This window comes from Triticum urartu, chromosome 4A (genome assembly GCF_056163025.1).
Source record: "Triticum urartu cultivar PI428250 chromosome 4A, HENAU_Tu73, whole genome shotgun sequence".
Taxonomy (NCBI): domain Eukaryota; kingdom Viridiplantae; phylum Streptophyta; class Magnoliopsida; order Poales; family Poaceae; genus Triticum; species Triticum urartu.
The window spans coordinates 12,410,440-12,433,640 of NC_141876.1; the positions used below are offsets into that span (position 1 = coordinate 12,410,440).

General features: G+C 43.1%; 2 protein-coding genes and 5 non-coding genes across 7 annotated transcripts; all 7 read right to left on the reverse strand.

The window, feature by feature from the left end:
* Nucleotides 1–1,812: 1,812 nt before the first annotated feature.
* TRNAT-AGU (transfer RNA threonine (anticodon AGU)) lies at nt 1,813–1,886 on the reverse strand. Its single transcript has one exon. It is a non-coding gene; the product is annotated as a tRNA-Thr (tRNA).
* A 1,720-nt stretch (nt 1,887–3,606) lies between these two features.
* TRNAT-AGU (transfer RNA threonine (anticodon AGU)) lies at nt 3,607–3,680 on the reverse strand. The gene has a single exon. It is a non-coding gene; the product is annotated as a tRNA-Thr (tRNA).
* A 1,966-nt stretch (nt 3,681–5,646) lies between these two features.
* Nucleotides 5,647–5,720, reverse strand: TRNAT-AGU (transfer RNA threonine (anticodon AGU)). The gene has a single exon. It is a non-coding gene; the product is annotated as a tRNA-Thr (tRNA).
* A 6,044-nt stretch (nt 5,721–11,764) lies between these two features.
* TRNAT-AGU (transfer RNA threonine (anticodon AGU)) lies at nt 11,765–11,838 on the reverse strand. The gene has a single exon. It is a non-coding gene; the product is annotated as a tRNA-Thr (tRNA).
* Nucleotides 11,839–13,090: 1,252 nt separating this feature from the next.
* Nucleotides 13,091–13,164, reverse strand: TRNAT-AGU (transfer RNA threonine (anticodon AGU)). Its single transcript has one exon. It is a non-coding gene; the product is annotated as a tRNA-Thr (tRNA).
* A 369-nt stretch (nt 13,165–13,533) lies between these two features.
* On the reverse strand, nt 13,534–18,489 carry LOC125550257 (pyruvate kinase isozyme A, chloroplastic). The gene is made up of 7 exons (XM_048713213.2): nt 17,857–18,489; nt 15,931–16,018; nt 15,642–15,832; nt 15,302–15,420; nt 14,571–14,814; nt 14,223–14,457; nt 13,534–14,126 (listed from the first exon to the last, which is right to left on the reverse strand). Exons 1-7 carry the CDS (start codon nt 18,259–18,261, stop codon nt 13,786–13,788), a joined length of 1,623 nt encoding a protein of 540 aa, XP_048569170.1. The 5' UTR covers nt 18,262–18,489; the 3' UTR covers nt 13,534–13,785.
* A 1,072-nt stretch (nt 18,490–19,561) lies between these two features.
* LOC125550256 (uncharacterized) lies at nt 19,562–22,784 on the reverse strand. The gene is made up of 3 exons (XM_048713212.2): nt 22,419–22,784; nt 19,966–22,310; nt 19,562–19,870 (listed from the first exon to the last, which is right to left on the reverse strand). Exons 1-3 carry the CDS (start codon nt 22,762–22,764, stop codon nt 19,784–19,786), a joined length of 2,778 nt encoding a protein of 925 aa, XP_048569169.2. The 5' UTR covers nt 22,765–22,784; the 3' UTR covers nt 19,562–19,783.
* Nucleotides 22,785–23,201: the final 417 nt, after the last annotated feature.

Genomic DNA, 23,201 nt, shown 5'->3' on the forward strand with positions numbered 1-23,201 from the left:
AGAGGTAAGTTGAATACATAGTCGTCGTCTTCTTAGGGCGGCGAGGTTAGGATTTCTTGTCTTGTGTGCACAACGGCAAGATCTGTCATCAGGTGCTTCGGAACGGTTCAAGGGTTCAACGATGACGCCTGCGATTCTAGGGCGGGTACTGTTCTTAGGGGCACGTGCACGAAGACTTCCCGACTGTCAAGGTCAAGCCGGCTTCAGCATGGGAGCAGCGACAACGGCGTGCCGATGGCTCGTTCTAGTGGCAGTACTGGTCGCTGGATAGTCCAGAGACCTCGACGCAAATTTTATTATGTTTGAGTTGCGTTGTACTTTCAGTGAACCTTTATAATAGACCTGCGTGTTTCGCATGAAAAAAATATATTCTTATTATGGAAAATCACAATATTTCAAGCAGATCCTAGTAGTTGGCATTGTGCTCTATGGGTGTTCTCGCAACAGAGATCACTCGACTTATGTCGTACAGAAGAAAACAATAGTCATTACTCGTGGAAATATGTGAAGTATGTAGGGGGGAAATGCTATGCTCGTATCAAACACCAAAAAAAATTATGTTGGTGGAAAATGCAAAGTCACTTTGATTTGCTTTCATTGAGAGCTCAAAATGGAAAATAAATTTGTTATGCCTCATGGGAAACTTTGGGGATGAAATATTTGTGCTGGTGGAAATGTAAAATCACTTTAATTTGCTTTCATTGAGAGCTCAACATGGGAAAATATGCCCCACTGAAAACTTTGGGGGTTGAAATTTTTATGTTGGTGGAAAATGAAAAATCACTTTGTTTTGCTTTGAGTTAAGAGCTCAACGTGGGAAACAAATTTGTTATGCCTAGTCAAAAACTATTGGGGTGAAATATTTATAATATTTATGTTGTGCAAATGCAAAATCACTTTGATTTGCTTTCATTGAGAGCTTAGTATGCGGGGGGGGGGGGATGCTATGCTCACTGAAAACTTTGGGGGTGAAATATTTGTGCTGGTGGAAAATGCAAGATCACTTTGATTTGCTTTCATTTGGGGTGAAATATTTATGTTGTGCAAATGCAAAATCACTTTTATTTGCTGCTATGATCATTGAAAACTTTGGGGTGAAATATTTGTGCTGGTGCAAAATGCAAGATCACTTTGATTTTCTTTCATTTGGGGTGAAATATTTATGTTGTGGAAATGCAAAATCACTTTGATTTGCTGCTATGATCATTGAAAACTTTGGGGGTGAAATATTTGTGCTGGTGGAAAATGCAAGATCATTTTGATTTGCTTTCATTGAGAGCTCAACATGGGGAACAAATAAAAGGAGCAAAAAAAATACAGAAATTGAAAACTTTGGGGGTGAAATATTTGTGCTGGTGCAAAATGCAAGATCACTTTGATTTTCTTTCATTTGGGGTGAAATATTTATGTTGTGGAAATGCAAAATCACTTTGATTTGCTGCTATGATCATTGAAAACTTTGGGGGTGAAATATTTGTGCTGGTGGAAAATGCAAGATCATTTTGATTTGCTTTCATTGAGAGCTCAACATGGGGAACAAATAAAAGGAGCAAAAAAAATACAGAAATTGAAAACTTTGGGGGTGAAATATTTGTGCTGGTGCAAAATGCAAGATCACTTTGATTTTCTTTCATTTGGGGTGAAATATTTATGTTGTGGAAATGCAAAATCACTTTGATTTGCTGCTGTGATCATTGAAAACTTTGGGGGTGAAATATTTGTGCTGGTGGAAAATGCAAGATCATTTTGATTTGCTTTCATTGAGAGCTCAACATGGGGAACAAATAAAAGGAGCAAAAAAAATACAAAAATTGCTTTCATTGAGAGTTGAACTCAAGACCTCCCGCTTACTAAACGGGTGCTCTAACCAACTGAGCTATGAAAGCTTCTTGCAAATAATTTTATTTGGCGAAACATGTGATCAATTTAGGCAGATCCTAACCCCACCCCTCCCCCCAAGGTCACGATAGACGTGTTGCTATCGACAGAATGTCATCTCCTATGGACATAATATCTCAGTTTAATAAGGTCCCCTTATACTAGAGGTAAGTTGAATACATAGTCGTCGTCTTCTTAGGGCGGCGAGGTTAGGATTTCTTGTCTTGTGTGCACAACGACAAGATCTGTCATCAGGTGCTTCGGAACGGTTCAAGGGTTCAACGATGACGCCTGCGATTCTAGGGCGGGTACTGTTCTTAGGGGCACGTGCACGAAGACTTCCCGACTGTCAAGGTCAAGCCGGCTTCAGCATGGGAGCAGCGACAACGGCGTGCCGATGGCTCGTTCTAGTGGCAGTACTGGTCGCTGGATAGTCCAGAGACCTCGACGCAAATTTTATTATGTTTGAGTTGCGTTGTACTTTCAGTGAACCTTTATAATAGACCTGCGTGTTTCGCATGAAAAAAATATATTCTTATTATGGAAAATCACAATATTTCAAGCAGATCCTAGTAGTTGGCATTGTGCTCTATGGGTGTTCTCGCAACAGAGATCACTCGACTTATGTCGTACAGAAGAAAACAATAGTCATTACTCGTGGAAATATGTGAAGTATGTAGGGGGGAAATGCTATGCTCGTATCAAACACCAAAAAAAATTATGTTGGTGGAAAATGCAAAGTCACTTTGATTTGCTTTCATTGAGAGCTCAAAATGGAAAATAAATTTGTTATGCCTCATGGGAAACTTTGGGGATGAAATATTTGTGCTGGTGGAAATGTAAAATCACTTTAATTTGCTTTCATTGAGAGCTCAACATGGGAAAATATGCCCCACTGAAAACTTTGGGGGTTGAAATTTTTATGTTGGTGGAAAATGAAAAATCACTTTGTTTTGCTTTCAGTTAAGAGCTCAACGTGGGAAAAAAATTTGTTATGCCTAGTCAAAAACTATTGGGGTGAAATATTTATAATATTTATGTTGTGCAAATGCAAAATCACTTTGATTTGCTTTCATTGAGAGCTTAGTATGGGGGGGGGGATGCTATGCTCACTGAAAACTTTGGGGGTGAAATATTTGTGCTGGTGGAAAATGCAAGATCACTTTGATTTGCTTTCATTTGGGGTGAAATATTTATGTTGTGCAAATGCAAAATCACTTTTATTTGCTGCTATGATCATTGAAAACTTTGGGGGTGAAATATTTGTGCTGGTGCAAAATGCAAGATCACTTTGATTTTCTTTCATTTGGGGTGAAATATTTATGTTGTGGAAATGCAAAATCACTTTGATTTGCTGCTATGATCATTGAAAACTTTGGGGGTGAAATATTTGTGCTGGTGGAAAATGCAAGATCATTTTGATTTGCTTTCATTGAGAGCTCAACATGGGGAACAAATAAAAGGAGCAAAAAAAATACAGAAATTGAAAACTTTGGGGGTGAAATATTTGTGCTGGTGCAAAATGCAAGATCACTTTGATTTTCTTTCATTTGGGGTGAAATATTTATGTTGTGGAAATGCAAAATCACTTTGATTTGCTGCTGTGATCATTGAAAACTTTGGGGGTGAAATATTTGTGCTGGTGGAAAATGCAAGATCATTTTGATTTGCTTTCATTGAGAGCTCAACATGGGGAACAAATAAAAGGAGCAAAAAAAATACAAAAATTGCTTTCATTGAGAGTTGAACTCAAGACCTCCCGCTTACTAAACGGGTGCTCTAACCAACTGAGCTATGAAAGCTTCTTGCAAATAATTTTATTTGGCGAAACATGTGATCAATTTAGGCAGATCCTAACCCCACCCCTCCCCCCAAGGTCACGATAGACGTGTTGCTATCGACAGAATGTCATCTCCTATGGACATAATATCTCAGTTTAATAAGGTCCCCTTATACTAGAGGTAAGTTGAATACATAGTCGTCGTCTTCTTAGGGCGGCGAGGTTAGGATTTCTTGTCTTGTGTGCACAACGGCAAGATCTGTCATCAGGTGCTTCGGAACGGTTCAAGGGTTCAACGATGACGCCTGCGATTCTAGGGCGGGTACTGTTCTTAGGGGCACGTGCACGAAGACTTCCCGACTGTCAAGGTCAAGCCGGCTTCAGCATGGGAGCAGCGACAACGGCGTGCCGATGGCTCGTTCTAGTGGCAGTACTGGTCGCTGGATAGTCCAGAGACCTCGACGCAAATTTTATTATGTTTGAGTTGCGTTGTACTTTCAGTGAACCTTTATAATAGACCTGCGTGTTTCGCATGAAAAAAATATATTCTTATTATGGAAAATCACAATATTTCAAGCAGATCCTAGTAGTTGGCATTGTGCTCTATGGGTGTTCTCGCAACAGAGATCACTCGACTTATGTCGTACAGAAGAAAACAATAGTCATTACTCGTGGAAATATGTGAAGTATGTAGGGGGGAAATGCTATGCTCGTATCAAACACCAAAAAAAATTATGTTGGTGGAAAATGCAAAGTCACTTTGATTTGCTTTCATTGAGAGCTCAAAATGGAAAATAAATTTGTTATGCCTCATGGGAAACTTTGGGGATGAAATATTTGTGCTGGTGGAAATGTAAAATCACTTTAATTTGCTTTCATTGAGAGCTCAACATGGGAAAATATGCCCCACTGAAAACTTTGGGGGTTGAAATTTTTATGTTGGTGGAAAATGAAAAATCACTTTGTTTTGCTTTCAGTTAAGAGCTCAACGTGGGAAACAAATTTGTTATGCCTAGTCAAAAACTATTGGGGTGAAATATTTATAATATTTATGTTGTGCAAATGCAAAATCACTTTGATTTGCTTTCATTGAGAGCTTAGTATGCGGGGGGGGGGGATGCTATGCTCACTGAAAACTTTGGGGGTGAAATATTTGTGCTGGTGGAAAATGCAAGATCACTTTGATTTGCTTTCATTTGGGGTGAAATATTTATGTTGTGCAAATGCAAAATCACTTTTATTTGCTGCTATGATCATTGAAAACTTTGGGGTGAAATATTTGTGCTGGTGCAAAATGCAAGATCACTTTGATTTTCTTTCATTTGGGGTGAAATATTTATGTTGTGGAAATGCAAAATCACTTTGATTTGCTGCTATGATCATTGAAAACTTTGGGGGTGAAATATTTGTGCTGGTGGAAAATGCAAGATCATTTTGATTTGCTTTCATTGAGAGCTCAACATGGGGAACAAATAAAAGGAGCAAAAAAAATACAGAAATTGAAAACTTTGGGGGTGAAATATTTGTGCTGGTGCAAAATGCAAGATCACTTTGATTTTCTTTCATTTGGGGTGAAATATTTATGTTGTGGAAATGCAAAATCACTTTGATTTGCTGCTATGATCATTGAAAACTTTGGGGGTGAAATATTTGTGCTGGTGGAAAATGCAAGATCATTTTGATTTGCTTTCATTGAGAGCTCAACATGGGGAACAAATAAAAGGAGCAAAAAAAATACAGAAATTGAAAACTTTGGGGGTGAAATATTTGTGCTGGTGCAAAATGCAAGATCACTTTGATTTTCTTTCATTTGGGGTGAAATATTTATGTTGTGGAAATGCAAAATCACTTTGATTTGCTGCTGTGATCATTGAAAACTTTGGGGGTGAAATATTTGTGCTGGTGGAAAATGCAAGATCATTTTGATTTGCTTTCATTGAGAGCTCAACATGGGGAACAAATAAAAGGAGCAAAAAAAATACAAAAATTGCTTTCATTGAGAGTTGAACTCAAGACCTCCCGCTTACTAAACGGGTGCTCTAACCAACTGAGCTATGAAAGCTTCTTGCAAATAATTTTATTTGGCGAAACATGTGATCAATTTAGGCAGATCCTAACCCCACCCCTCCCCCCAAGGTCACGATAGACGTGTTGCTATCGACAGAATGTCATCTCCTATGGACATAATATCTCAGTTTAATAAGGTCCCCTTATACTAGAGGTAAGTTGAATACATAGTCGTCGTCTTCTTAGGGCGGCGAGGTTAGGATTTCTTGTCTTGTGTGCACAACGGCAAGATCTGTCATCAGGTGCTTCGGAACGGTTCAAGGGTTCAACGATGACGCCTGCGATTCTAGGGCGGGTACTGTTCTTAGGGGCACGTGCACGAAGACTTCCCGACTGTCAAGGTCAAGCCGGCTTCAGCATGGGAGCAGCGACAACGGCGTGCCGATGGCTCGTTCTAGTGGCAGTACTGGTCGCTGGATAGTCCAGAGACCTCGACGCAAATTTTATTATGTTTGAGTTGCGTTGTACTTTCAGTGAACCTTTATAATAGACCTGCGTGTTTCGCATGAAAAAAATATATTCTTATTATGGAAAATCACAATATTTCAAGCAGATCCTAGTAGTTGGCATTGTGCTCTATGGGTGTTCTCGCAACAGAGATCACTCGACTTATGTCGTACAGAAGAAAACAATAGTCATTACTCGTGGAAATATGTGAAGTATGTAGGGGGGAAATGCTATGCTCGTATCAAACACCAAAAAAAATTATGTTGGTGGAAAATGCAAAGTCACTTTGATTTGCTTTCATTGAGAGCTCAAAATGGAAAATAAATTTGTTATGCCTCATGGGAAACTTTGGGGATGAAATATTTGTGCTGGTGGAAATGTAAAATCACTTTAATTTGCTTTCATTGAGAGCTCAACATGGGAAAATATGCCCCACTGAAAACTTTGGGGGTTGAAATTTTTATGTTGGTGGAAAATGAAAAATCACTTTGTTTTGCTTTCAGTTAAGAGCTCAACGTGGGAAACAAATTTGTTATGCCTAGTCAAAAACTATTGGGGTGAAATATTTATAATATTTATGTTGTGCAAATGCAAAATCACTTTGATTTGCTTTCATTGAGAGCTTAGTATGCGGGGGGGGGATGCTATGCTCACTGAAAACTTTGGGGGTGAAATATTTGTGCTGGTGGAAAATGCAAGATCACTTTGATTTGCTTTCATTTGGGGTGAAATATTTATGTTGTGCAAATGCAAAATCACTTTTATTTGCTGCTATGATCATTGAAAACTTTGGGGTGAAATATTTGTGCTGGTGCAAAATGCAAGATCACTTTGATTTTCTTTCATTTGGGGTGAAATATTTATGTTGTGGAAATGCAAAATCACTTTGATTTGCTGCTATGATCATTGAAAACTTTGGGGGTGAAATATTTGTGCTGGTGGAAAATGCAAGATCATTTTGATTTGCTTTCATTGAGAGCTCAACATGGGGAACAAATAAAAGGAGCAAAAAAAATTACAGAAATTGAAAACTTTGGGGGTGAAATATTTGTGCTGGTGCAAAATGCAAGATCACTTTGATTTTCTTTCATTTGGGGTGAAATATTTATGTTGTGGAAATGCAAAATCACTTTCATTTGCTGCTATGATCATTGAAAACTTTGGGGGTGAAATATTTGTGCTGGTGGAAAATGCAAGATCATTTTGATTTGCTTTCATTGAGAGCTCAACATGGGGAACAAATAAAAGGAGCAAAAAAATACAGAAATTGAAAACTTTGGGAGTTGAACTCAAGACCTCCCGCTTACTAAACGGGTGCTCTAACCAACTGAGCTATGAAAGCTTCTTGCAAATAATTTTAATTGGCAGAACATGTGATCAATTTAGGCAGATACTAACCCCACCCACCCACCCACCCCAAAGTCACCATAGATGTGTTGCTATCGACATAAATGTCATCTCCTATGGAGATAATATCCCAGTTTAATAAGGTCGTCTTATACTAGAGGTAAGTTGAATACATAGCCGTCGTCTTCTTAGGGCGGCGAGGTTATGATTTCTTGTCTTGTGTGCACAACGGCAAGATCTGTCATCAGGTGCTTCGGAACGGTTCAAGGGTTCAACGATGACGCCTGCGATTCTAGGGCGGGTACTGTTCTTAGGGGCACGTGCACGAAGACTTCCCGACTGTCAAGGTCAAGCCGGCTTCAGCATGGGAGCAGCGACAACGGCGTGCCGATGGCTCGTTCTAGTGGCAGTACTGGTCGCTGGATAGTCCAGAGACCTCGACGCAAATTTTATTATGTTTGAGTTGCGTTGTACTTTCGGTGAACCTTTATAATAGACCTGCGTGTTTCGCATGAAAAAAATATATTCTTATTATGGAAAATCACAATATTTCAAGCAGATCCTAGTAGTTGGCATTGTGCTCTATGGGTGTTCTCGCAACAGAGATCACTCGACTTATGTCGTACAGAAGAAAACAATAGTCATTACTCGTGGAAATATGTGAAGTATGTAGGGGGGAAATGCTATGCTCGTATCAAACACCAAAAAAAATTATGTTGGTGGAAAATGCAAAGTCACTTTGATTTGCTTTCATTGAGAGCTCAAAATGGAAAATAAATTTGTTATGCCTCATGGGAAACTTTGGGGATGAAATATTTGTGCTGGTGGAAATGTAAAATCACTTTAATTTGCTTTCATTGAGAGCTCAACATGGGAAAATATGCCCCACTGAAAACTTTGGGGGTTGAAATTTTTATGATGGTGGAAAATGAAAAATCACTTTGTTTTGCTTTCAGTTAAGAGCTGAACGTGGGAAACAAATTTGTTATGCCTAGTCAAAAACTATTGGGGTGAAATATTTATAATATTTATGTTGTGCAAATGCAAAATCACTTTGATTTGCTTTCATTGAGAGCTTAGTATGCGGGGGGGGGATGCTATGCTCACTGAAAACTTTGGGGGTGAAATATTTGTGCTGGTGGAAAATGCAAGATCACTTTGATTTGCTTTCATTTGGGGTGAAATATTTATGTTGTGCAAATGCAAAATCACTTTTATTTGCTGCTATGATCATTGAAAACTTTGGGGTGAAATATTTGTGCTGGTGCAAAATGCAAGATCACTTTGATTTTCTTTCATTTGGGGTGAAATATTTATGTTGTGGAAATGCAAAATCACTTTGATTTGCTGCTATGATCATTGAAAACTTTGGGGGTGAAATATTTGTGCTGGTGGAAAATGCAAGATCATTTTGGTTTGCTTTCATTGAGAGCTCAACATGGGGAACAAATAAAAGGAGCAAAAAAATACAGAAATTGAAAACTTTGGGGGTGAAATATTTGTGCTGGTGCAAAATGCAAGATCACTTTGATTTTCTTTCATTTGGGGTAAAGTATTTATGTTGTGGAAATACAAAATCACTTTGATTTGCTGCTATGATCATTGACAACTTTGGGGGTGAAATATTTGTGCTGGTGGAAAATGCAAGATCATTTTGGTTTGCTTTCATTGAGAGCTCAACATGGGGAACAAATAAAAGGAGCAAAAAAATACAGAAATTGAAAACTTTGGGGGTGAAATATTTGTGCTGGTGCAAAATGCAAGATCACTTTGATTTTCTTTCATTTGGGGTGAAATATTTATGTTGTGGAAATACAAAATCACTTTGATTTGCTGATCATTGACAACTTTGGGGGTGAAATATTTGTGCTGGTGGAAAATGCAAGATCATTTTGATTTGCTTTCATTGAGAGCTCAACATGGGGAACAAATAAAAGGAGCAAAAAAAATACAGAAATTGAAAACTTTGGGAGTTGAACTCAAGACCTCCCGCTTACTAAACGGGTGCTCTAACCAACTGAGCTATGAAAGCTTCTTGCAAATAATTTTAATTGGCAGAACATGTGATCAATTTAGGCAGATACTAACCCCACCCACCCACCCACCCCAAAGTCACCATAGATGTGTTGCTATCGACATAAATGTCATCTCCTATGGAGATAATATCCCAGTTTAATAAGGTCGTCTTATACTAGAGGTAAGTTGAATACATAGCCGTCGTCTTCTTAGGGCGGCGAGGTTAGGATTTCTTGTCTTGTGTGCACAACGGCAAGATCTGTCATCAGGTGCTTCGGAACGGTTCAAGGGTTCAACGATGACGCCTGCGATTCTAGGGCGGGTACTGTTCTTAGGGGCACGTGCACGAAGACTTCCCGACTGTCAAGGTCTAGCCGGCTTCAGCATGGGAGCAGCGACAACGGCGTGCCGATGGCTCATTCTAGTGGCAGTACTGGTCGCTGGATAGTCCAGAGACCTCGACGCAAATTTTATTATGTTTGAGTTGCGTTGTACTTTCGGTGAACCTTTATAATAGACCTGCGTGTTTCGCATGAAAAAAATATATTCTTATTATGGAAAATCACAATATTTCAAGCAGATCCTAGTAGTTGGCATTGTGCTCTATGGGTGTTCTCGCAACAGAGATCACTCGACTTATGTCGTACAGAAGAAAACAATAGTCATTACTCGTGGAAATATGTGAAGTATGTAGGGGGGAAATGCTATGCTCGTATCAAACACCAAAAAAAATTATGTTGGTGGAAAATGCAAAGTCACTTTGATTTGCTTTCATTGAGAGCTCAAAATGGAAAATAAATTTGTTATGCCTCATGGGAAACTTTGGGGATGAAATATTTGTGCTGGTGGAAATGTAAAATCACTTTAATTTGCTTTCATTGAGAGCTCAACATGGGAAAATATGCCCCACTGAAAACTTTGGGGGTTGAAATTTTTATGTTGGTGGAAAATGAAAAATCACTTTGTTTTGCTTTGAGTTAAGAGCTCAACGTGGGAAACAAATTTGTTATGCCTAGTCAAAAACTATTGGGGTGAAATATTTATAATATTTATGTTGTGCAAATGCAAAATCACTTTGATTTGCTTTCATTGAGAGCTTAGTATGCGGGGGGGGGGGATGCTATGCTCACTGAAAACTTTGGGGGTGAAATATTTGTGCTGGTGGAAAATGCAAGATCACTTTGATTTGCTTTCATTTGGGGTGAAATATTTATGTTGTGCAAATGCAAAATCACTTTTATTTGCTGCTATGATCATTGAAAACTTTGGGGTGAAATATTTGTGCTGGTGCAAAATGCAAGATCACTTTGATTTTCTTTCATTTGGGGTGAAATATTTATGTTGTGGAAATGCAAAATCACTTTGATTTGCTGCTATGATCATTGAAAACTTTGGGGGTGAAATATTTGTGCTGGTGGAAAATGCAAGATCATTTTGATTTGCTTTCATTGAGAGCTCAACATGGGGAACAAATAAAAGGAACAAAAAAATACAGAAATTGAAAACTTTGGGGGTGAAATATTTGTGCTGGTGCAAAATGCAAGATCACTTTGATTTTCTTTCATTTGGGGTGAAATATTTATGTTGTGGAAATGCAAAATCACTTTGATTTGCTGCTATGATCATTGAAAACTTTGGGGGTGAAATATTTGTGCTGGTGGAAAATGCAAGATCATTTTGATTTGCTTTCATTGAGAGCTCAACATGGGGAACAAATAAAAGGAGCAAAAAAAATACAGAAATTGAAAACTTTGGGGGTGAAATATTTGTGCTGGTGCAAAATGCAAGATCACTTTGATTTTCTTTCATTTGGGGTGAAATATTTATGTTGTGGAAATGCAAAATCACTTTGATTTGCTGCTATGATCATTGAAAACTTTGGGGGTGAAATATTTGTGCTGGTGGAAAATGCAAGATCATTTTGATTTGCTTTCATTGAGAGCTCAACATGGGGAACAAATAAAAGGAGCAAAAAAATACAGAAATTGAAAACTTTGGGGGTGAAATATTTGTGCTGGTGCAAAATGCAAGATCACTTTGATTTTCTTTCATTTGGGGTGAAATATTTATGTTGTGGAAATGCAAAATCACTTTGATTTGCTGCTATGATCATTGAAAACTTTGGGGGTGAAATATTTGTGCTGGTGGAAAATGCAAGATCATTTTGATTTGCTTTCATTGAGAGCTCATCATGGGGAACAAATAAAAGGAGCAAAAAAATACAGAAATTGCTTTCATTGAGAGTTGAACTCAAGACCTCCCGCTTACTAAACGGGTGCTCTAACCAACTGAGCTATGAAAGCTTCTTGCAAATAATTTTATTTGGCGAAACATGTGATCAATTTAGGCAGATCCTAACCCCACCCCCTCCCCCCAAAGTCACGATAGACGTGTTGCTATCGACAGAATGTCATCTCCTATGGACATAATATCTCAGTTTAATAAGGTCCCCTTATACTAGAGGTAAGTTGAATACATAGTGGTCGTCTCCTTGGGACGACGAGGTTAGGATTTCTTCTCTTGCTTGCACAATCGCGAGATCTGTTATCATGTGCTTCAGAATGGTTCAAGGGTTCAACGATGACACCTACTACTCTAGTGCGGGTATTGTTCTTAGGGGCACGTACACGAAGACTTCCCGGTTGTCAAGGTCAGGCCGGCTCCAGCATGGGAGCAGCAACAACGACGTGTCGATGGCTCGTTCTAGCGACAGTACTGGTCGGCCGATAGTCCAGAGACCTCGACGTAAATTTTATTATGTTTGAGATGCTTTGTACTTTCGATGAACCTTTATAATAGATCTGTGTGTTTCGCACGAAAAAACATATTCTTACTATGGAAAATCACAATATTTCAAGCAGAGCTAGTAATTATCATTGTGCTCTATGGGTGTTCTGGCAACAGAGATCACTCGACTTATGTCGTACAGAAGAAAACAATAGTCCTTACTCGTGGAAACATGTGAAGTATGCAGGGAAAAAAATGCTATGCTCGTAACAAACACCAAAAAAATCATGTTGGTGGAAAATGCAAAGTCACTTTGATTTGCTTTCATTGAGAGCTCAACATCCAGGAGAGGGGGGGGGTGCTATGCTCATTGAAAACTTTGGGGAAGAAATATTTGTGCTGGTGGAAAATACAAAATCACTTTGATTTTGCTTTCATTGAGAGCCCAACATGGGGAACAAATAAAAGGAGCAAAAAAAATTAATAAATTGCTTTCATTGAGAGCTCAACATCCAGGAGAGGGGGGGGTGCTATGCTCATTGAAAACTTTGGGGAAGAAATATTTGTGCTGGTGGAAAATACAAAATCACTTTGATTTTGCTTTCATTGAGAGCCCAACATGGGGAACAAATAAAAGGAGCAAAAAAAATTAATAAATTGCTTTCATTGAGAGCTCAACATCCAGGAGAGGGGGGGGGTGCTATGCTCATTGAAAACTTTGGGGAAGAAATATTTGTGCTGGTGGAAAATACAAAATCACTTTGATTTTGCTTTCATTGAGAGCCCAACATGGGGAACAAATAAAAGGAGCAAAAAAAATTAATAAATTGCTTTCATTGAGAGTTGAACTCAAGACCTCCCGCTTACTAAACGGGTGCTCTAACCAACTGAGCTATGAAAGCTTGTTATTCAAGATATTCTTTTCCTTTTCTTGTCCAAGTATTTCCTGCCCTTTCGTGCCCAAATACTTCGGTGCCTAACCCGCCGAAGTAGTCCTTCGTTGTGTAGTGCTAGATGATGGAAAAGTTTGAATGCACGCAACATCTTGTATTTTGAAACGAACAACAAAACGAAAGGCAGATCCTAGCTTAGTCGTCCACAAGTTTTTGTTGGAACTATGAATTGCAGAGATGTTTTAGAATATATCGAAAACAAGGCTCTTAACTCATAGTGATTACTGTATTAGTTTGCTCACAGTAATTTAGTTTATGTCAGTACGTAGTCGTGCCCTTAGTACTGAAATTCATCTTTAAAAAAATGTAGCACTAATATGCCAAGAATTTGCGCTTAATACACTTCCCTGAATGAATTGGGCCATCTGAGGCAGTACGCAGATCAAACAAATACTTCTACCTTCAAAAAGAACCCCCAAAAAACACATACGAAAGTGGAAGGCAGTAACAGTTATCAACATGATCATATATCCCACACTGGACAGCGAAAACACGTAATGCATGCACAAATACACAAACTGTTCTTCACTCCAGCACATTTGCCGTAACCTTGGTATAGTTACAGCTAGCCTAGTCCACCAATCGGACCTGAATGGATTGGTACACTGATGATGTGGCAGCAGCACAAAGTTGGTTCAGATCCGAGTCGGCCACGACCAAGACGGAGTCCCCAGGTTTCACCGAGCCCTTGGACTTCAGGAGCTTGATGGTCTGCTTGAAGTTGTCGTCCATGCTATTCAACAGCGGGAGCTGGAGCGGGATCACCCCCCAGTAAAGGTTCATGCTCTTTCTCGTGTTGGCGTCGTCGGTGAACGCAAAGATGGGAGGGTTGGGTCGGTTGCGTGACAGGAGCGACGCCATGTGGCCATGCTTTGTGTAAACGAAGATGGCGTCCACGGCAAGGTTGTTTGCTGCATGGAGCCATGGAGTATATACAACAGGTGAGTTTTGCTGGAACGATAAAAATTGGATATGGAGTTTGCACAGGAAAACAAAATAGCCATTACCCATTTCCACAGCACTGCTGCATATTTGCTCCGAAATCCGGTCAGGCAGAGCTATCGCAAGCTGATACTGTGGAAGAAGTCTTTGCATGTTTTCCTCGCGGCTCCATGATTCCATCCTCTCACTAGCAGCACGTAGGACAGACAGAGCTTTCTCGGGATATGCACCTATGGCAGACTCGGCTGACAGCATTATCGCATCTGCGTATTGCCGCACTGCTTCAGAAACATCTGCCACCTTCATACAGGCAACGGGAGTTCATCAAGTGAATGCGAGAATAAGAGGGTAAAGTAGATGAAATATAATTCAATTTTCAGAAATAAGATTTCATAAAAAATAGTTCAGGTTACCTCTGCACGAGTAGGCGTTGGGTATTCAACCATTGATTCCAGAAGCTGCGAAGCAACTATCACAGGCTTGTTCAGGTTTCTACATAATTCAACAATCGCCTCTTGGATGGCTGGGATTTGTTCTAGAGGAACCTGAACTCCAAGATCACCACGCGCAACCATGACTCCATCTGATGCCTCTATGATGTCTTTAAGGTTCTTGAGAGATTCCAGACTCTCGATCTTTGCAAATATCTTAATGTGTCTGTTATACAAGTAGATTGTATTACGATATCAGGTACCCCCCAAAAAAAGAACAGTAATGTAACTCTCAAGTCCTAATGAATATGTATACCATCTTTTAATGGATAGAATTGTATCATTTGCTAAGTTTGGCGTATATCATATCACAGGCAAAAGTCCTAAAGTGCCATTTTAGTTGGATAAATAACAGACTCCCACTTCATATGCTCTATCGTCAAACAATGGAGTCAATTTCTATTGCTACGCCATTCCACATTTTCCAAGTTAGATATAGCAAATAGCATGCTCTAAACTACAAAAGGATCCTGCACTTATTGGAAGCTGTACAACAGCAGTCAGAGACTCAGAAGTCAGAACCCTGCTGCTGGTAATTTCTATGATCGAAGTTCTAACTTGAACAATCCTAGACACTACAGACACCTCTGGGGAACAAATATGTGTATCACCAACTTATGTTTAGGTCCTTTAAGAATTGCAGTTCTGCTCACTCTAATGATCTTCTGGAGAGGTAAGTTTTCAGGGACTTAATGTCATTAGCATCCTTTACAAATGAAAGAGCAATACAATCGACTCCTTCAGTTATGCCAAATTCAATGTCAGCCCAATCCTACAATACAATATAGGCAGTTAGCAAGCAAGAAGATACTAGTTTCAGTAAGTAATATAAGAATAAAAAATTAAGAATATTAGCCAAAAAAATTGTCATGCCATCAAACTGATAATTACAAAAAATATGGTTTGTTCTTAATGAGTGAGAAAATTAAAATGGAACTATCAAAAATGAAATACAAGAGCTACAAGAATAATAAGTGTGCATTATAAGTTAACCTTTGTCGATAATGTAGGAAGCCCAAAGTTCCTTTCAACTAATTTTCCGTCCCTCCAGAATGACAACTTGGCTCGAGGAAGAAGCAAACCTGGATCTGTGCACTTACAGCGCAGATCACTCCCGATCTTCTCTGTAACTTGAAATGTCGCCATTCCACCATCTATGACAAGCTCATCACCAACTAGAATGCCTGTACAGTGCCGTAATTACATTGTGAATAAGGCAATAAGCTGTTTTTAAAAGTCATATTATGGACAACCAACAAGCAACTCATGTTCATCTTCAGACCTTCAGAAAACTTATCAAAGTTCACGTGCATTGTAAATGGGTGAGCTTTATCTGTTTTTTTACTGGTAAATAACCATTCAGAGCAATCCTGCAATGTACCATCAAAGGAAGAAAAGATATCAGGATCTCCATCTTCGATGAAAGACAAGGCATAGAGGACTAAAACATATAATTATACAGATCACGGGCGATGTCAAACTCTCAGACTGGCCTGTCATCTAGTACAATTCACTTGTTTTCGTCAGGAGCTCAAAATCAAACACTCCCACTTATAGTAAAACACCCAGTCAATCTAAGTCAGCATGAAAACAGTGTGCTGTTCAATGTATGAGTAGCACAACTGATTGATACTCCAGTCTAATCAAATCACATATTGTCACTGTGGGATTCCACTGTTAGAAAATAATGTGATCAAATGACTAAGTTAACTATGACCTAAAAGGCACCATAAGTAATTGTGAGATTAAAAATCTCATTAGGGATTAATTAATTAACGAGCATGTAATGGGCGCTACACACAAATCCATGTAAATAGAGGGTGCGGCCCTGGACATGATTAACCACAAAACTAATCAAGGTTACGAGTGCTCCCAATCTTGCATCAATCCAAACCAATCTGGATAGCACACCGTCAGCAAACCCACCAGGTTCATGATCGACTCTGCTTCTTCTACTACATTGACTACAAAGATGGCTTCACCACCACCACCACCACCACCACCACCAACAACAACAACAACAACAACAAAGCCTTTAGTCCCAAACAAGTTGGGGTAGGCTAGAGGTGAAACCCATAAGATCTCGCAACCAACTCATGACTCGGGCACATGGATAGCAAGCTTCCACGCACCCCTGTCCATAGCTAGCTCTCTTCACCAAACTCAGGTTAGTCTAGTTAATTCCGCTGTAATTGCATTTGTGATGCGGTTAGTCTAGTTAGTTTGTATGTGCATGCAGCCATACGCCCATTATTATGACCCTCATTACAGTTTGTTTCTCTTAGACGCTTAGTAGTCATCATGTGCAATTAATGAGTGAAACGAAGTTTCTTATTTCCGTAGTCAAATTTTGAGAATCTCGTTATCAAAAGTAATTAAGTATCCAACGACCAATAGTTATAGGATTCCCATTAGACCCATGCCAGCAATATGTGTTCGAAAGAGACTTGCTATTGCAAGCAACCTTCAGTGAGGAGATCAGCAAGAATAGACATAGTGCTTGTATACTCAATGTCAATTGCTTGATCTTGGAGTCTTTTTTTCACACAATGATTGTTACTGCCAATGTATGTGTTTGGCGACACATGAGTTGTTGTACAAAAAGGAAACTACGGCTTGGTTATCGCACAATATTGTCAGTCGCTTAGCGATGTTGTCTACCAAACTGAGTCACGATTTCTCGTGGATCGAATAGAACTTTTTACTTCTGGTTACTGCATGATCTCTGATCAGACTACCCCACAGCAGAAAGTCAAACTCAGTACAAACCACGAAACCAGCACACCCATATGTAGCGCCCGAATCTGATGGGCGCAAATTTGTTTATCATTACAGTTTCTTATGGCCCTCATTACAGTTTGTTTCTCTTATTAGTCATCATGTGCACTTACCACCTAGTGAGTGACACAAACTTATTACCATAATGAAATTTTGAGAATCTAGCGATGTTGTTGCAGAATATTGTCAGTGGCTTAGTGATGCTATCTACTACCAAAATGAGTCCCAATTCCCCAGACAAAACTAGAGATTAATATGAGATCGAGTAGAATTTTTTACTTCTGGTCACTGCATGATCCCTGATCAGACTACTCCACAGCAGCGCAAAAGTCAAACACCGTACAAACCACGACCCGACCACACCCATGTGTAGCGCCTGAATCTGACCGACGCAATTGCAGAAAACAGCATACATGCCCGGCAGACACACCTCGGCCTTGACGGATGCGGCGCCGCCGTGGTCGGCGAAGAGGAGCTGGGAGCCCTCGGTGTCGACCATGAGGGAGACGCAGAAGCCCTCCTCGTCGTTGAGCCTGCGCACCTCGCGCATGGCGGCGCGGTGCCAGTCGCGGCCGCCGTGGCAGAGGTTGACCCGCGCCACGCCCATCCCGCCGCGCGCCAGCGCCGGCAGCGCGTCCACGCACGCCGGCCCCACCGTGCACACGAGCTTCGTCTTGCGCATGCCCATGAACCCCTTCTCCCTGAGCTCCGCCTCCGACACCACGTCCATCACCCCCTCCGCCGCCGCCCGGGCCGGACGGGCCCCGCTGCGGCGGGAGGCGTGGGCCGGGACAAGGTAGGAGGGGAACGAGCTGGCGGCGGCGGAGGTGGCCATCGGGGCTAGGGTTTTCGAGCCGGCGGCGGCGGCGGCGGCGGCGATGGTGGTGGGCGGACGATGCGAGGGAGGGAGACTCCTTCCTGCGGAGGGTGGTGGCGCACAGTGACAGGTGGGTCCCACTCCCACCTGGCAAGTGGACGACGGATTGGGCGAGCTGTCCCTGACAAGTGGGGCCGGCCGGCCGAACTAATGTTTGAGTTTTTTTCCCGCCCCTGATTGGTACCCGCTTTCCCCAAATTATCCTTTTTCACGAGTTGTTGTTTTTATCATTTCTTTGTACTAGCGATCGGTGTGTGATAAAAGAAGTTCATGAATTATGTTTATCATTTCATTTTGTATTCGACATGTTGTCTGTAGGTTATACACCATTTTTTGTACAGTCATTTTTAAACGATATTACATAGGCACACGGAAATGTACTGAATATGAAGTTGATGTCCGTTTGGGTTCATGTGTGTGTGTGTGTGTTCTATTGGCACTTTGAAATAAATTCAACAGCCATATATCATTTTGTGGATCAATACTGGATTATGTAAGCACATGAACAAAATGCACCGAGCAGCTATATCAAAGTCCAACTCATTAACTATTTGTGGAGTCTCATAAGATAAAAACAATTTTATTTTGCAATAGTGAGAAATAGAAAAGGGAAAGACAAACCAACTATTAAGTTGGCGTTCTACAAAAACATAGAAGTGTCAAACAATGCAATAGTCATTTCTTTATCGTACACACGTGAAACCTTCTTTTTTGCGGGTATATTAGAAACTTTGCTGATGCACAGATCCAAAGCGTTGAAATCCTCTGGAAGTGAGGCAAAATAGATGACAGACAGACCACCAGTAAAACAAAATATGTCAAGCACAACAATATCAACCTGAAATTTTATTTGGCATGTCAGGCAAACTACAGCCCATCTGCTTCTATGCTTGAAAATCAGTGCTTTGTATTTCACAAATGAGAAGTACAAGATGAGATATCCATTTGACAATGCTAAGTTAGCTGGTTGGTCTAGAAAACTGACATTAGAACCAAAAAAAAAGGTAATATCAATATAGAAGGGCTAAACATAAGTTCAAATCTGTGAGTTCATAACCGACGATCAATTGTACCAACTGATCTAGGTCCGCTGGTACACAGCGCCATAGAACAGAGTATCATCCTCCAAGTACTAGAAATGACAAGAATTATCCAAGTTCTCCATGTACTGGACCCATCATTTCACATACATATGGACAAACAAAGTCACAAAGCAAGAATGTTGTTAGCAATAGATGAGATGTCTTGTCCACATCCATAAAAAATCGAATCTATTGGGATCAACTCTCAGTATGGAACATAACAGCAGAGGTTCACAAGATTCATCATCTCAATCAGAGAACAATACAAGGTGTCCACAATCACTCGTGCAGTTTCAAAAGCAATCTCAAACTACAAACATAAATCCTCCTAATAATCAATTGCGCAGAACATAACAGCAGAAAGCTGTCGGTTATCAATCATCATATCTGTCGGAGCACTAACTAGACTCGGCCTCGGGTGATTTGACACTCCGCAGCCTGCTGGAGCGCCGGACCGGGGTCATCGCCTCATCATCCTTGTTCCTCTGCAAAAACAAGTTCACAAGCTATAAGTTACATGCATATATCACATTTGAAATTGACTGAGCCGAGAAGATGGACAAGAAGAATCAAAGCTTACGTTCTTGGCAGCGATCTTCTCATAGGTCGTGAAGCTGCCATAGGATGATGTGGAGTATGACATGGACTCCCTCTTGGACGCGGGCTCGAGGCCGACGTTCTCTTCCTCCTTGGTCTTCCCCCTGCCATGGCCATGGCCAGACGACAAGCTGCTGCTGTACTGAGAGAAACCAGAGTCACCAAATCGCTCAGTTTCTTCTGCCACAGAACCTTTGACAACACGATGGCCCTCACTGCTTGCTGAACCAGATCGAGTCTCAGCCTCCTCGGCTTGACCCTGCTCAGCTGGTACATTGGCACCTGTGGCAACCTGAGCTTGCTTCTTCCACATGGAAAGGGCGGCAACGCCTGCTGAAAGAATGACCACAACGAGAGCAACACCTACTGCTGCAGCAGGCTTTGAGATTCTGTCCAAGTAGCTTGGCGACATGCTCGAGTCCGACTCAAGGCCAAGATGCGGCTCCTGGCCCTCCTTGCCACTGCCGTGGTTGTCCTCGGGCTCTTCACTCTCAACATCCTGTTCATGCTGCTCAGCAGGTTGAGATGGGGTGCCCAAATCCTGACTGATCTCTTCGCCACTGATGCTACCTGGAGCTGCTTCTGATGCCCCAACATCAAGCTCATCTACTGCCTTGGAGTAGTCTGCATCAGATTCTTCTACCACTGCAGCAACACCCTCTGATTCTGCAATCAAGTCAGCACTGCTTGCTTCAGAAACTGCATCCTGGATCTTCAACTGCTCCTCCAGGACACTGGCACCATAGCTGCTACCAGGAGCTTCTTCTGGCATTCCAACATCAAGCTCAACTACCACCATGTCGTAGTAGTCTGATGCATCATATTTTTCTCCCACTCCAGCATCATCAACTGATTCTTCTTCCGGCTCTGCAGTCAAGGCATTGGCACTGCTAATAGGCTCTTCACTCGGCACTGGCCATGCCTCAGCAAAGTTGTAGTAGAAATCAGCAGCAGCAGCATGGTTGTCACCATCGGCAGCCGCCGCACTCCAGTTGGCTGCAAAGTGCGGACCAAAGTACTCTTGCTTTTGCGTGGATGTAGAGGCCAAGGCCTCCCAGTAAGACGTGATCGAATCCAACGAACTGCTTGACCATTGCTTGAGCCAAGCAGCCAACTCCACAGGGTGTGATTCTTGAACTGAAAGAAAGCCTGACGCCTTCGACAAGGCGGTGTTTGACATGATCGGCGAATCCGGTTGCAGCAGCACGCACACGGAAGCAGCGGACATGAGCAGAACGAAAGCAAGGGGAAGCAGGAACCTCAACGAGGACCCCTTCTTCGCTGGAGCTCGCACCCCATGCTCCGGCTCCGGCGTCAGTGCACGAGCTCGCGGAGGAGTCGCCCTAGGCTCCGGTGCAGAGACGCGAGCCGGCTCGGGCGTCACCGCAGCAGCCTCTGATGGCAGCAGCAGAGCAGCCCGCGGTGAACCCGGCGTGGGATCTGGCGCCAGGACGCAAGCCTCGGCGGCTTCGGATGGAGCGGCGAGAGCTGGCTGCTCCCGTGGCAGGTGATTCTGCTGTGCTTGCTCTTGCTCCTCCTCCGTGAGGTCGTCCTCCGTGGTGGCAGTGGCGTCGGTTTCGTCGCTGCTCTCGGAGGCGGAGGCGGAGGCGAAGCCGTCCTCGAGGCGCCTGACGCCAGCGCGGCCGTGGCGGTAGATGTCGACGCGGGGGTTGGGCTTGTAGTGGAGGAAGCGCGGCCTCGGCGAAGTGTAGTTGGTCTTGGGGTCGTACAGGGCCGCCCGGGACGGCTCCGCGTCCACCGGATCGGCCGCCGCGTGCGGGTGGTTCACGCCCACGGGATCCTCCAACCCCGCGTCGTCGTCATCTCCAGCGAGCGGGCCGTGCCATGCGGCGGCCGCGGGAGGGGGCTCGAACGAGTGCCGCAGGCTGCGCTCCGCGCCCACCGTCTCGGCCGCCGCGCGCACGGGAATCTCCGTCCCCGCGTCGTCATCTCCAGCGGGAGCGAGAGGGGCGTCGAAGGAGAGGCGCAGGCGGCGCGGGTCGGGGGTTCCTCCCGCCTTGGGCTTGTGCGCGAGGTTGGCGGGGGAGAAGGGCGCGAGGTGAGGCGTGTCGTGGTTCCGCTCCCCGAGCACCTTGCTGGTGTTCCTGGGCGAGGCGGCCTTGGACGCGGCGGAGATGGTGAGCGCCATGAAGTTCTTCGGGCCGCCTGTGCGCGCCGCGGGCTTGGGGGTGCGGTCCCGCGGCTCGTTCTCCTTCTCCCCGAAGGAGGAGGAGAGGGGCCTCCGCCGCGGCGAGGGCGAGGAGGCGTGGTGGCACCCGCACCCGCCGCCAACGCCCTTGGAGCTGGCGCTCCTCTGCGAGGGGCAATCTGCAGACCAGGGACGGGGATTCAGCCAGAGCTCGTAGTCGAACAAACGCGACGAGAGAAGAAATCCAACGGAAATTAAGGGAAACCAGCGGAGGGGAGGGGAATTACCTGCGGGCTTGAAGGGGTTGGAGTCGGCGCTCCTCCGCATGGCGGGGCAGGGCCTGGCCGCGGCCGGCGACGGCGACGGGGACCTGGCCACCGCTGCCATCTCGGGGGAGGGAGAGCAGAGAGGATCACGGCGCGGCGGAGAGGGGGTCTCTTTTTTTCCCCGTTCGTTCTCTGGCTGATTTCGAAATCCGTTTGTTCTCTTCGCTTCTCGGGGGAATGGAATGAAAATGAAATGTGCGGAGAGTGGGGCGGGGATGGGCGCGGGTGGAGTTAAGAGGAGGGGGAGCGGTTTCTGTTGGGTGCAATGGCTAGATTTCGGGGAGGAAGCCGTTGGCGAGGTGTTCATTATTACCGCCCCCACCGACGGCCCCGCCTGGAAGAGGGATGGAGCCCGATGGATTCTCTCTTCTGCCCGTTGCCTTCAGGCTCCAGCTCACCCAGCCGACCGTTGCCACAGCTTTGTGGTGCCATTTTGAAACCGAGCCGCCGCGCTTGCCTCCTCCTCCTTCTCCTCATAGCAACTCTAGCATTTTCCCGACCTGCATGGAGACAGTTATGCAGGCCAAAATTTACGGCGGCAGATTAGAAACCGCAAACAAACCATTAAACTTTAAAAAAAGTTGTTTCGTGCGAGGAATTTAAGCAACAGCTCGCCGGAGCTCGCTCGCATAGATGGTTCTTCTTCGCATATAAGTTCATACAAGCCACATACATGCATAAAGGTTAGATATGATAGACAGGGCCTACACTGCCGCACCACTGCAACAAAATTGAGCTCACCGG

Bases quoted from the DNA above. Each gene is read 5' to 3' on its own strand.
- LOC125550257 (XM_048713213.2), bottom strand. From the start codon at position 18,261: ATGGCCACCTCCGCCGCCGCCAGCTCGTTCCCCTCCTACCTTGTCCCG. The intron at 15,833-15,930 runs GTCTGAAGATGA...GGCACTGTACAG, and splicing joins CTTTGATAAGTTTTCTGAAG to GCATTCTAGTTGGTGATGAG. The intron at 15,421-15,641 runs GTTAACTTATAA...ATTGTATTGTAG, and splicing joins TTCCTACATTATCGACAAAG to GATTGGGCTGACATTGAATT.
- LOC125550256 (XM_048713212.2), bottom strand. From the start codon at position 22,764: ATGAACACCTCGCCAACGGCTTCCTCCCCGAAATCTAGCCATTGCACC. The intron at 22,311-22,418 runs GTAATTCCCCTC...CCTGGTCTGCAG, and splicing joins CAACCCCTTCAAGCCCGCAG to ATTGCCCCTCGCAGAGGAGC. The intron at 19,871-19,965 runs GTAAGCTTTGAT...TTGTTTTTGCAG, and splicing joins AGAAGATCGCTGCCAAGAAC to AGGAACAAGGATGATGAGGC.